Raw genomic sequence first — 13352 nt, 5'->3', positions numbered from 1 at the left:
GGACTCCGAGCCCGGGCTATTTCTGGCCCTGGCGCGGCTCCAAGAAGGCGTGAGTTCGCGGCCCCTCCGGTGGCTCCTTTTTTTTATATCTATCATTTAATTAAATTATTTATTTATTGAGGCCGCGCACGGGCCGTGCCTAGCTTCCTGCCCCTCGCCATCCTTCGGGGGAGGGGGAATATTTTTGTCCCCCCGCCTGGATGTGACATATAAATACCCCGCGGGGGCCTGGGCGGCGAGCACGCGGCGGCGGCGGTCTCTGAGCGCCTCTGCTCTCTCTCCCGGTTTCAGATCCGCATTTGCTACCAGCGGCGGCGGCGGCGGAGCCAGGCCGGTCCTCAGCGCCCAGCACCGTCGCTCCCGGCAGCCCGGAGCGCGCACCGCAGGCCGGCGGCCGAGCTCGCGGTGAGTCGTCCCCGGGGCCCGCGGCGGCGGCGGCGGAGGGGGGCGCCCGCGCCCCCGCTGCACGCCGCCCCTCCTGCAAGCAGCCCGGGGCTGCAGCGCGCGCCTCCGGCTTTATTCCCAGGCCGGGGCTGCGCGAGCCGCCGGCGGGGGAGGGCCGCGCGGCGCGGGGGCGGGCGGCGGGGCCCGGCGGCGTGGGGAGGGCACCGGCACCCCTTCCCCCGCGCCGCGGGCGCCCTGCGGGGGGCGGGGACCCGGGAAAAGCGCGCGGTGGGGGAGGGGGCGCGCTGCTGCGGCGAGCGCGAGTTGTGCACCCGGCGGAGCCCGGTGCACCTCGCGCGGCCGCCGCTCCCGCCCGAGCCCGAGCCCGGGCCTGGGTTGTGGGGGGCGGGGAGAGGAACGGGCTGCGGCGACAGGGGAGAGTGGGGGGCCGGGTGGCCCCTGCAGCCTGGGGAAGTTCTAGAAGTGAGGGCGATGGGCAGGAACCCCGCAATTCGGCCTTACTCCAGCTCGGCCTTTCTCCTGGCGCCCCTCCGCAGATGAGGCCGAATCGCCGGCCTGGGTTTGGGGCTTCACCCCGACCCCACCTCTGGCCCGGCCCGCGCCTCTTCAGCCCCCAGGGCCCGGCTTGCCTTCCGCCCCCACAAACTGGTTTCTCTGCTTTGCTGGGCTCTGTTGGAACTAGTTCCTTTGACTCCCCGTTTCAATTTTTTTTTCTGGGGCTTTATTTTGCGGGGAGGGCGCGGAGGGAGGTGGCCTTTCTTCCTCTCCCCCGCGCGCGCCAGGTTTCCTGCCCCAAGGCGGGCTTGGGTGCCCCCTCTGGCAGGAAGTGGGGCCGGGTGCACCCTCGTGGCGGTGCATGCGGTCGGGGTGCACCGGTTTCCCGCGCCTGCGAAAGCGGCCTGCGCCCCTCCCCCCGCGCTCTAGCCCCCAGTCCCGCCGGCCGACCTGCAACCGCCGGGCGCAGACACTTGCAGAGTCACCCTGGGCCCCGGGTCTGCAGCAGGGACGACAGGGATTTTACCAGCCCCCAGACGGGTAAGGAAAGTGGCGGACTAGAAGGGTCGCCAGCAACCCACTCCATCCTGCTCGCCAACTTGCTCTGTGACCTTGGGCAACTCATCAGCCCTCTCTGGGCTACTATTTTGGGGAAAACAAGGTGGTTCCAGGATGATTTCCTCGAGTCATTCCTGCAGATTGCCTCAGCATTTGTGGAGCTCACACTGCGTGCACAGTGTGTGGAGGAGACAGGCTTGAGGCCTGAAAGGGCTTATTACCAACTGAAGGATTGAAGTTGGACCCTAAACGTGGCTTCGCCAAGCCAGGCCTCTCTGATGTTCAGAAACAGGTGGAAGAGACAAGCATTTGTTAGTCTCACCAGAGAGGGCCTCAGGCCTTGCCTTCTCTGGAGTCCTGGATCTGGGGTTGGGGTGAGCGGATTAAAGGGTCCCCAGCAGCAAGAGGTGGGGGGAAACACCAGGGACACCCACCAGGATCCCCAGGCAGGCTGGCCCAGGCTTTATGGGATTAGGGGCTGGCTTTGCCCAACTGGAACCACCTCTCCGAGGGGGCCTCCAGCAAACCTCATGTGAGGTCAGCACTCATTTAGCTGATTAATTGTGATGTTTAGTTTTGAAGGGGGACCTGTGGTGTAATATAAGATTCTAATCACTGCCTGCAATTACAGAGCAGGCCACGCCACTAATGATGGAGCAGGATAAATCACCAACCACCTTGTTTAAAAGGGTCTTCAAGTCTGAAATATTATAAAATGGAATAATTACCAAAGTCCCGCCGTCTGGAGCATTTCAGTACTTGAGGATCGGGGGCCTCAGGCCCTCTAACAATCACAAGTTTGCAAAAACAGTCTTTCCTCTCATTGGGTTAAAATTGGAAATTGTCTGAATCTGAAAAGGGGAAAGAAAGTCATTTTCAAACGTTCTAGTTCTCATTTTGATCTGGAATGAAGCTTTCTGTTGTTGAAGCGTTTTTAACTTTTACCTGGTTTCATCCTTGCCGCAGTCTGGAGAGGTAGGTGAGGCAGGTGCTTTATCATTACCCACATTTTGTAAATTGAGGGGCTTTCAGAAGTGGAGCCACTGGGGCCCACCCTTTGCCAAGGGCAGCCAGGGATTGGTTATCAGGGAGGTGTGGAACCATAGGCCTCCCAGGACACGTCTCTATCTGTAACTGGGGGATAATAACGGGCAGGACAGGGATGGGGGTGCGAGGGCCCTCACTGTCCTTTCTCAGCCTCTGGAACAGACTCCCAAATGCTCCTTGCAGAGGGGGGTTTCAGGTAAATTCTATATTAGTAGGGCTGATGAAGCCCAAACAGGCCTCTAAGGAGAGGGGAGATGTTAGAAAAGGACCAAGGAGCTTTTAGGCTCAGCCCTGTTGGGGCTTCAGGGCGTCAGCTAGCATCTGTTACGTGGGCCCCTCTCAGTTGGACAAGTCCCTGCCCCTCATGTAAGGAGGCATCAAAGAGAAAGATCTCATCTGACTCCAGGTGGGTGGGGGCGGGCAAGGGGGAAGAGGAGACTCACCTTTCAGCTTTGGGTTTCTTTTCCTCCTCCCACCTCACCCACTGCGGTTTTAACCCCCTTCACCCTTCTTCCCAAATCGTCCCCATCTTTGAACCCCCAAGGCTCTTACCCAGGGAGACAGCAGCGGAAGGAACTGGTGGGGCTCTGGCAGGTGGGCCAGGGATTGATGTCTATGGCTGCCAGATGCCCAGGGCTCATTCTCTGCTTACCTTTCCGCCCTTGTTCCCTGCGAGCTACCCAGGCTTGGTTTTCTCTTGAAGGGAAGGGGCAGTTTGGTGGAGGGAGGGGGCCTTGGCAGTGTGAGGACCCCCATCTCACCCACACCGTTGCCAGGGCGGCCTTACCCACAGGCAGGACTGGGCTGGCTGGGCCCTTGGGCCCCGGGCCCTGTGGGGCTGGCAGGACGACAAAGAGCCGTTCTGAAGAGGAGATAAGGAGCTGATTAGGCCCAACGGCCCAGCCCCGCCCTGTGGCTGCAAGCTGGGCTGGGCAGATGCCCCCATCGGCCCAGGTGGGAATCGCGGGGACCCCTGGGAGCAGGCAGTTTCCTGCCGGGCATTTGGAGGGTGGGAGTGGTGAGGGGGTAGGAGGCGGCTAAAGCAAGAGGTTTTGTTTAAAACAACTTTTCCCGCCTCCTAGCATCCCAGCCGTCGCTCCTCCACCTGCTCTGCCGACAAGGGAAGATGAGCGAGTCGAGCTCGAAGTCCAGCCAGCCCTTGGCCTCCAAGCAGGAAAAGGACGGCACTGAGAAGCGAGGGCGGGGCAGGCCGCGCAAGCAGCCTCCGGTGAGTCCCGGGACGGCGCTGGTAGGGAGTCAGGTGGGTGTCCAAACCTTTGCCTCAGTTTACCTCTTTGGGCTAGGGAGGTGCCAGGCGTCTTGGCAGGTGAAAGCAGGACTGGCAGGGCGCAGCGTCATTCCTGTACATGTGTGTTCTCCCCACACACCCGTGCACCCCACACATGCATCCCTGGTGCCTGAGAGTCTGGGAGAGAAGTGCAGCCCGAGGGAGCCCTGAGCCCGAGCCCGAAAGTCCGAGCCAGAAGTGACCCTGTAGTCACGCAGGCCAGTCAGTGCTTATACACTGTGATAAACCACCCACCCTTTATTTCCAGTCCATCGTGGACCAGTGCATTATGAAACAGTAAAGATGAATTGTAGAAACGTGAACGTTTACATACGGAAGCCCAGCGTTTTTTGTTATTATATTCACTGCATGTGATAGTACTTTGTTAATTTACTGTGAAATTTACTGTGAAGGTTTCTAAATACTTACTGTACGTTTCTGTAGTTCCTCATCCCAGGACAGTCACAGTTTCTGGGCCAGCACCTGTTCACGGGCCTCCTTGAGTGGCCCTGGATTGGGCTTTGCCCCAGCTCTGTGAAAGGAAGTGGAAGCCCAAGAAGCTTAAAATGTTGGGGAGTTGGTGGCAGAGTGACTGAGAGCCCTGGTTCTGCCCCTCACAAAGGTCCCGTGGGATTAAAAGGCCAGCTTGGCACTGTGGGCACCCCAGGGAGCTTGGCCAGTCGGGCTGTGGGGACCACCTGTTACATGGCGGAGATCTTGGGTTTCTCTCACAGAGGGGCATCTATCCCCATGTAAGGGGCAGCTGTTGGCGAAGCCCCATTACTTCCCTTTCGTGGGGCAGAGGAGAGGAAAGCGGTTGAGGTCGATCCTTGCTCTTTACACATCAGGCAGCTTGTGTCCACCGGGCCCCGGGTGCCGCCCCCCATCTGTAGGTGGAGAGGCCTGTACTGACCCTCAGGACCCGTGAGGAGTCTGACGGGTGGTGGAATTCAACTGCCTCTTTCAGAGCCCACAGTTTGTGTGTGGGGAGCTCATCCTCTTAGTCTCATTCCCTAGGCCCACCCCTGCCGCCTGTTAGCTTGTGGTCAGTGGGGGGGTCAGAGAAGGGGTGTTGGGTTACTGGACCATGAAGAGCCCCTAGGCAGCCGCCTTGGGAAACCATAGCTGACGTGCCTTTGCTGCCCAGCTTCTATGCATTATGTAGCAGTTTTTTATTCTGTCTCGGGCTTATTAAAATTTCAGCGGCACCAGTGGGCAGGGATCTCTGGGGTTCCGAGATCTGGACATAACTCCTTCTCCCTAGGAGGCAGCCTGAAGGGAGTCTGGTTTGCAGGTAGAGGCTGTAGGTTCCCTCTAGGGGGAAGGGGGATCCTTTCCCCTCTTCTGCATCATCTGAGGGGGTGGGCAATGATCACAGCCCAGTGCTGGACACTTGTACATTTTTCATTTAGTTTTCGTGACACTCTACAAGGTAAGTCTTGTCACCATTTACAGATGAGGGAAACTGAGGCTCGAGCATTAAGTGTCTTGCCCGAGACCTTAGAGCTAGTCAGTGGCCGAGCTGGCATGAGGACAGAGCTGCCTAAGAGTGTCTTTCTGCCTCTGTGACACCCTTCCCAGAGGCCTTCTGGCCTCTTGTCATTTAGCTGTCATAGGGAAGCAAGGGGAGAGACTTTGCAAAAGATATTCAGACGGAGACCCTGAATCCCAAGGGCTGCCTGCCATGATTCCATGATTCCTGTGGATTCCAGAGTTGGAGGATGGCTTGCAGACTTAATTCTGCTGGGCTGGGGCAGAGGGCTCTGTCCTGAAAAGGGGGGGACAGGTGGCTTCTGTGTCCCTGACTGCCCTGTCTGTCTTTGCAGAAGGAGCCCAGCGAAGTGCCAACGCCTAAGAGACCTCGGGGCCGACCGAAGGGGAGCAAAAACAAGGGCGCTGCCAAGACCCGGGTGAGGCTTGAGGAGGGCCCTCTCCCCACGACAGCAGCCATAGGAGGTCTGGGAAAGGGCCGGCTTGTCCTTATTCTTGGCACCCTCTTTTTCTCTGGCATATGGGGGACGATGTGTCTTTGCTAATTGAAGAGAGTGGGGCAATGACTGAGGTCTCACTTCTGGGGCCTTGGTCCTGCCCAGGACACTGGGGAAATCGAGTCAGATGTCCCGCAGCTTTCCTGGTCTGGAGAGAGGCGAGTTAGGAGGAGCGAAGGGGCAGCTCCTGGGCTGAGAATGTCACCTTTTCTCCCGGAGGCCCCCCGGGCTCCTGAGGGAGTGGGGAGAAGCAGGGAAGGCCAGATCTACAGTGGCATCAGCCTTTCAGAGAAGTTGTTTTGTTTTTTATTTTATTTTTTCTAAGACACGACTCATATCCTCTGAGTCATGGGTGGAGGAGGGAGTGGGGGGCGTGTGTGTATGTTGGGGTGGGGGGGCAGTGTGGCTGGCCAGTCATCACCAGCTGGACTCGGGTGGGCCTGCTGGGCTGAGAGTCCTGGGCTGCCCCGAGCAGAGGAAGGTAGTTCTGCCCCTCCCTGCTCTCCCTCACCATCCAGGGCACTGTCAGGAACATCTTTGACTTAGTGGATCTTTTCTCTGACCATCTAGAAAACCACCACAACTCCAGGGAGGAAACCAAGGGGCAGACCCAAAAAACTGGTAGGTGAACAGGTGGCGGCAGCTTGGCTTTTCTGGGGAGGCTGTTAAGAGCGGGAGATGCCCCCATCCTAATCCCGCATAGGAACATGGCTCTCCCTGACCCGCAGGGCCAGGAATGGTGAGACTTCATGTTTTACCCAGGCCCGGAGAGGGGAAGGGACTTGTCCAGGGCTTAGGGTTCCTGGCACCCAGCCCAGGGCTTTTAAAGGGCTGTGTCCACGAGACCTGAGGGGTCCCAGGTACAAACCAGACCAGACACCCTGCGCTGCCCTACTGGGGGTGGTCCCTGTCTCTCCTTCCTCTGCTTTTAGAACAGACTCAGAACTTCTTGGGTGAACTTGGAGGTCAACTACTAGTGTTTCTCCTCCGCTGCCATTATAGAAACGAGAACGAAGAGGTTTAAGGAGCAGCAAGGGAGCTCAGGCCTTGGCAGGCGGGCGGGCGAGGGGGTCACGTTGGGTGGGGGTTGAGGTGCGATGCCGCAGGGAGCTACCTCCTCAGGGAGGCGCCGTCCATCTCTAGGCCCCGATAGCTGGTAATGGAAGTAGGCGGGTTGAGCCGGGAGATGCTGCCAGGGGGTCCACTGCAGTGAGGGCCCTCCCAGCCCTTTACTGTCCCCAACCTGTCTTCCCTGAGGCGTTCATTCCTCGAGCCACCACCGGGTGAGGGGAGCTCTGGGTGCTGGCCGGGCCCCAGGAGTGAGTAACAGGAAACAAGTTGTTTTGGAGTTTGTGCCTGGCACGGGGGCCCCGTGTGGTGTCCCGACATTCCCGCCCAGTGAGTGAGCCCCGGCGGCACACACTTCCCCTTCCTCCCCGCCCTGGCCTGGGGTCAGCCTGTGGCCACTGCTCCGCAGCCCAGCAGCTGCCCCTGCAGGCCAAGGCCACTCGGTTCCCCTGCACCCACCAGGGGGGCTCATGCAGCCTCCAGCCACCCCTTCCCTCCTCATTTCCTCTCCCTGGCTGCCTCCTCTCCTCCCCTGCCCGAGAACCAATCACGTCCTCGCTTCCTCGAGCTCAGTGGTGCCCCGAGCTCTGCCAGGTACCCCTGCCATGGGCCTGGGGGCCAGGGGGCCTGGCTCTGTGTGAGCGCAGCATGTGTGTGGTTTTTTTTCCCTCCCTTTAAATTCTTCCTTTTTTATGAATGAAACTGGGCCGTGGAGGTTGCTGAGTCACCCACACACTCAGCCCTGACTCATCCCCCTTCTGGAGAGCCAGGGAGTGCGGGGAGGGGTTGGGGGCGAGCTTGGCCCCTGGGCGGTGGAGGAGGGAGGGGGACAGGCCTGGCATTCCTGCTGATGGCCCTGCCCACCCTGCAGGAGAAGGAGGAAGAGGAGGGCATCTCGCAGGAGTCCTCAGAGGAGGAGCAGTGACCGTGCCGCGCCGCCAGCTCCCTCACCGAGGAGCAGTTTCCTTCTGGGACTGGACAGCTCCGCTCCGCTCCCACTGCCCCCACCCCTTCCCCCAGGCTCTCGTGTCACCGCCACCCACCTGCGCCCTCACCACCACACTACACAGCACACCAGCCGCCGCCACAGGGCCCCCGGGGGCCCGAGTCGGGAGCAGTTTCCTTTGATTTCGGGTCCCAGCGACCCCTGACCCACGCACCTGACTTCCCACCGAGCTGCTCCCGTGCTGCTGCATCCCCACTCCCTCAGCGTGGGGACCTTGCTGGCTGGGCTCTTGGTTTCGGGGTCCCTTCTAATCCCCGACTCTTCCCTCTGGCTTCCCATTAAGGGGCCTGGGAGGGCTCCCCTGGCCTTAAAAAGGGGCCCAAGCCCCATCTCATTCTGACATGCCCCACTCCCACTGTACTAGCGGCAGCAGGCGTGGCCACTGGAGAGGGGTGATGGGCCCCAGATGCCCCCAACCAAGCTGTGTCTCACCAGGGGTGGCTCGCACGCCCTTTGCTTCCTTCCCACCTTGCCTAGTCCCTGCAGTAGGTTGGGCCGCCCCCTTGGGGGCACAGGAAGGCAGGCAGGAGGGGTTTAAGCCCCCTCCCCCCTCTAAGCAGGCTCCAATCTACCTTGCCCTCACCCTGGAATCCAGTGCAGTGATGAAAATGCAAAGTCACCTTTATCCAGGTGAGGCCCAGGAGGCCTGGGCTCCCGGTGGCAGCCACTTAAGGCGGGCTAGAGCCACTCCCTGTCCCTGTCTGCTTCCACTCTAGACCTCGGTTTCCCCTTCCTTCCCTCACTCGGGGCACTAATAACAAGGAGCTAGCCTTGCCCACTCCCATCCTTCTGCTCCTCCCCAACCCCCAAGGTTCTGGTTCCATCTTTCCTCTGTTCACAAACTACCTCTGGACAGTTGTGTTGTTTTTTGTTCAATGTTTCATTCTTAGACATCCGTCATTGCTGCTGCTACCAGCGCCAAATGTTCATCCTCATTGCCTCCTGTTCTGCCCACATTCCCCTCCTCCAAGATGCTCTTAGGGGAAGGGGCCTGGGGCAAAGCAGGCTGGGTTACCGACTACCCCAGTCCCAGGGAAGGTGGGGCCCTGCCCCTAGGATGCTGCAGCAGAGTAAGGAGGGGGGCCTGTGTTGACCGTCGGGTGTAGGGGCCACCTTCTCCCCCTGTTCTGTCAGGGAGGAGGTAGCCATTATTTGTCCCAGCCTGGGGCCCCCCCTCTGGTTTCCTATTTGCAGTTACTTGAATAAAAAAATATCCTTTTCTGGACTGAGTCTTTCTGTGATGGGTGCCTGGAATAGGGAAGGGTGGAAACCAAGGCTCTAGTGGGTGGGGGAGGAAGAAGAAAAAGCATTGGCGTCAGCTCCAGGGAAGGTAACTTAAGCCCCTCTTGAAGAAGTCAACTACACCCCTAGCCACAAAACGTTTTATTTACAAAATATATATACCGAATATTATACATTAGGCCCTGTCACCATGGGAACAGCTCCAAAGCCAAGTCAGGGAGGGCTAGAGAAAGGTGGTGCCTGTGGAAGGGCAAAGCTCCACCCTGTCTCCCAGCCACCCTTCCACCCCAGAAGGAAAAATTCCCATTAGCTCCTGGGAGTGGCTGGTAGGCTCAGCCCACAAAGGACTGAAGGCCTAGCAGGGAGTGAGGTGACAGTGGGGGCTGACTGCTATGCAGGGCTTAGGACTGGAGACAGATGGGAGGAGGAATGGAGACCCAGTACCCGGGAGGGGGAGCTGGGGGAAGCAGCAGGCTGCAGGGCCCTGGACGTTCCAGGACCCCATGGTTCTGAAGAGCAGGGCAGGGGGCTCAAGTCATGTCTTGACATCCAGCAAGGGCATCCGCTTGTGCTGGTAGCCACTCTGCCAGCCATGGACCACCTGTAGGGGAGGAGACCCGCACCACAGGGCACAGTCCGCAGCACAACTTGGGAGGAGGCACCCCACTAGCCACGGCCCACATGGGGAAGGCTGAGAGCAGAACCAGGCTCTGTCTTCAGGGGTATCAATAGAGCAGGCCCACCTCTGCTGATTCTCGCTGTCCCCAGAGTGCTCACCTTGGGGTCTCCCACGTCAGAGAGGAGCTCCTGCTCAGCCTCGTGCAGCTCCTCAGCAGGGTCGTAGCTGTACACAGGGAGCAGGTGATGGCGAAGCCGGTCCACCCTGGGGAGCATGGGAGGGGGCTCAGCCCAGGGCACCCACTCCCCTTCTTCAGACACCTGACTGCCCTGTCTCTACTCCCCCTGGCAGGGGCACACTAGGGCTCTAACGAGACATGTCTGGGCAGGAAAGCCTAACGGGAGTGCAGGGAATTGCAGGTTTGTGTCTGAATGGCTGAGGAGCATCTTACATGTATGCAGGGATCTCAGATCCTGTGGGAAGAACTTTAAGCACAATTCGGGGGAGGGGGTGCGGGGGGGCAGGGACACTCACCGCTTTTTCTTCTGGACATACATTACCTGTAACAGAGACACAGCACTGTGGAGGCCGCTGAGCCCAGGATGGCCCACAAGTGACAGGGGTTTACCTCCACACCCTCCTCTCCCGTAACAGCAGGACAGCTGAGATGCTGTGTGCAGGCTGGACCAGGCCCACCCAGCCCTGCCTTCGCAAAGGTGTGGGTAGGTATGTATGTATGTGGGGGGTTCCTTACCACGGCCACCACCACCCCGACCAGGGTGATGAGGAAGAAGGGCCCCAACACATAGCCCACCATGGAGTCGCTGCTGGCCTGTGGGGCATTGGGCACTGTGGTGTTACTCATGACATCGGCAGCCAGAGGGCTGGGTAGTCAGCATGGGCAGTAGTACTGCCTCGGGAGGGCGCCTCCACTGGGCTCCCTGGGGAGGAGGAAGGAGGTTGTCAATTCCACTCAGGCTCCGGATTCCTCCCCAAGAGCTAGTAATATATGAAAACTTAGGTCAGGCACTGGGAAGAGGGATCTTCCAGGTCAATGTGCTGGGTTTAACCCTCCAGGGACTCTCAGCAAGTCCTGGGTGTAAACGGCACCAAAGGGAGGCCCAGACCAGGGCCTGAGTCCTGCCCAGCTCCTATCCCCACATCGGGGGGGGGGGCGGGGGCGGTGCTCAGCTCAGGTGCTGGCCAAACATTTGCAGATATCAATTCCTGAGGAGAGGTTAGATGTAGGTTCCCAGCTCCTGCCCCAGCCTCCCGGGGTACTGGACTGCCAGCAGCTATCCAGTGGAGCAAAATGGGGATATTAGGTTAAAACATGAGGGTCCTGCATTGCAGCCTAGGGGTGAGGTGGGAGCATCTGAAGGAGACCATCTCGGCCCGGGTCCAGTGCCCACACTTCGGTCTATATAGGTCCTATGCCCTCTTTGTCCCTGGAGTCACGCCAGGCATAGCCTGGGCACCGTCTCCCCCATCGGTCTCATGTGCCAGGGTGGACACAAGTGGGCAGGGCTGGACTGCATCTGCGAGGTGATGTCACCGCCCCCTGGTCCCCACTCGGGGCTCCGCCCGGGTCCCTCCCCTCCTGGCCTGGAATGACAGAAGGAAGTGGAGAGGGTCAGCTCCCATGACAGATGCAAGGAGACTGTCCACGGGTGGCTGCACGCAGATACACCCAGGTCCTTGACCCCGGTTCTCCTGGGCTTCTATCGGAGGGCAAGGTATGAACTACCCGTCCCGCTACCCGTGGAGGCTCCGGGCTTACCCAGTCGCATGCCCGTCCCATAGTAGAGGGGACATGCCGAGGTAGGGAGGGTGACAGGCCGTTCCTAGGATGCGGACCAGCAACGGAGAGCGGGAGGTAGTTCCCACGGCGCTGGGAGGCTCAGGCCAGGGGAAGGGAACTTAGGGGGAGCACAGAGGGGCCCGGGCCTCCTGGCATCCCAACACCCCGAGGCGTGGACCTGTACCCGCGCTTTGCAGCCCATCCAACCCGGCCAAGCCTTACCTCCCGCCGATGCAGCCCGGAAAGGAACGCCCTCGGTTGGCTCCCGGGCCCCGGAAGAGCCGTCAGGCGCGTGATCAAAGGACCCGGGGAAATGGGCGGGGCCACAGTATCAGGGTGCAGCCAATCCGATGGCGGCAGGCAGAAGGCCCGGAGGCTTCGGGAGGGGCCAATCCGGAGGCCGGGGGTGCTGGCGGCGCCGAGCCGAGACGGCCTGGGCTGCGGGGTCCACCCTGTGACGGCAGGGGGCAGCCGAGGGCTGCGCAGCGGGGAGGGGCGGAGAGGGGAGGGGCGCGCGCGGCTTCCCGGCGTACCCCGGGGCGGACCCCTGCTATGCGGCCGCGCTTGGGAGCTCACATTCCAGGGAGAGGCCTGGCGTCCGCTTTACTCGCACTTCTGGTTGGAGCCCAGTCACGCTCTAACGTTTAGCCCAGGCCCCACAAGGCCTCCAAAGCCCCGCAAGGGCTTTGTTGGGCCCTCTAGACCTCCTAGCGGCGCAGACTGGCCCTCTGTGCAGTGCTCAGAGTGTGTAGGCAGGCCTGGGGTAGCCCCTGCCCAGCCTTGGACCTCAGGTCCACCCACCTAGCCACCTTCTCTGCGCCTCACTCTTAATATTGGTAAAACAGGCTGCTGTAAGGATTAAACCATGACATGGGTAGAGCCTAGCACGTAGCATGCCCAGAATTTTAAATTCCCTGTTAGCCTCTTTCCGGTTTTCCAGGGCACAGACTGAGCAGCGAGGTGAAGTTCCTCTGGGTCATAGGTAACTTGCCAAGTAAGCTTGAGTTGAAGCTTCGGTCGTCTGATAATTAAAAATGTCACACACTTATTGGGGAAATTTGAATAAGATTAGTGGGTTTTACCAATGTCAGTATCCTGGTTGTGATGTTATACTATAGTTTTGCAAAAGTTAGCATTGGGGGAAGCTAAGCAAAGTGTACAAGGGATCTCTGTTATTTCTTACAACTGCATGTGAATCTAGTTACCTCGAATTGTGTGTGTATAGTTTCGTACCACACCTACCTTTCCGTCACCAGAATCACACACAATTGGGAAAACTCCAGATTGGCAGGCGATAGAAAACACCCAAGAACATAAAGGTTGTGGCAGCCGAACTAGGTTGAGGCCCTCCTGGGTCCTCAAGTGCTACTGGAGATACAGGGGTGCTGTGAGTCACCCTATTCTTTTTTTTTTTTTTTTTTTTTTGGCTGTGCCGCCCCAGCATGCAGGATCTTAGTTCCCCCACCAGGGATCGAACCCGTGCCCCCTGCCACTGGACCTGGAGTCCTAACCACTGGACCGCCAGGGAATTTCCTGGGTCGCCCTATTCTTGCCAGAGACAGCCAATGGCATGGATGTGGTTGAGCTACTTTGTCTGGTCAGGCCTCAGTTTCCTCAAGTCCTTCCAGAGGTGGTTAGATGAGAGCAGGTCTGGTGCAGAGATGACCCAATTAGGAACCAGAGGGCAGGTGGGAACTTGCCTCTTGCCTCCAGACACCACCATCTGACTGGGGAATCAGATAAAGGGAAAGGAATGAGAGAAAAGCTTGGGTCTGAAGGCTCCAGGCAGATGTCCTGGTATTCTCTGCCTTTGAGTCTGGAGAGTAGGGAGACCA

General features: G+C 59.3%; 2 protein-coding genes across 9 annotated transcripts; one reads left to right on the top strand and one right to left on the bottom strand.

The window, feature by feature from the left end:
• Nucleotides 1–415: 415 nt before the first annotated feature.
• On the top strand, nt 416–9068 carry HMGA1 (high mobility group AT-hook 1). 6 transcript variants are annotated; one of them, XM_079934623.1, is made up of 5 exons: nt 417–1440; nt 3588–3733; nt 5620–5703; nt 6352–6406; nt 7724–9068. In XM_079934623.1, the coding sequence occupies exons 1-5, from the start codon at nt 942–944 to the stop codon at nt 7975–7977; spliced, it is 1038 nt and encodes a 345-aa protein (XP_079790749.1). In that variant the 5' UTR covers nt 417–941; the 3' UTR covers nt 7978–9068. The 6 variants fall into 6 exon arrangements, with proteins under 6 accessions (XP_079790753.1, XP_079790752.1, XP_079790749.1 ...); XM_079934622.1 differs by having other exon boundaries at nt 418–1440; nt 3588–3766; XM_079934625.1 differs by having other exon boundaries at nt 586–1440; nt 6352–6402; nt 7721–7923.
• On the bottom strand, nt 2081–11801 carry SMIM29 (small integral membrane protein 29). 3 transcript variants are annotated; one of them, XR_013830221.1, is made up of 6 exons: nt 11740–11801; nt 10471–10657; nt 10251–10276; nt 9875–9980; nt 4223–4325; nt 2081–2309 (listed from the first exon to the last, which is right to left on the bottom strand). XR_013830221.1 is itself a non-coding variant. In XM_079934628.1 (5 exons), the coding sequence occupies exons 2-5, from the start codon at nt 10579–10581 to the stop codon at nt 9633–9635; spliced, it is 309 nt and encodes a 102-aa protein (XP_079790754.1). In that variant the 5' UTR covers nt 10582–10657; nt 11740–11801; the 3' UTR covers nt 9231–9632. The 3 variants fall into 3 exon arrangements, 2 of the variants coding, with proteins under 2 accessions (XP_079790754.1, XP_079790755.1); XM_079934628.1 differs by lacking the exons at nt 2081–2309; nt 4223–4325 and adding an exon at nt 9231–9698; XM_079934629.1 differs by lacking the exons at nt 2081–2309; nt 4223–4325 and adding an exon at nt 9231–9698 and having other exon boundaries at nt 9875–9941.
• Between the last annotated feature and the right edge of the window lie 1551 nt (nt 11802–13352).

The sequence above is a fragment of the Stenella coeruleoalba genome (assembly GCF_951394435.1).
Source record: "Stenella coeruleoalba genome assembly, chromosome: 10".
Lineage (NCBI taxonomy): Eukaryota > Metazoa > Chordata > Mammalia > Artiodactyla > Delphinidae > Stenella > Stenella coeruleoalba.
The sequence above is the reverse complement of the archived record's forward strand: the minus strand, read 5'-3'. Positions and strand labels throughout refer to the sequence as shown.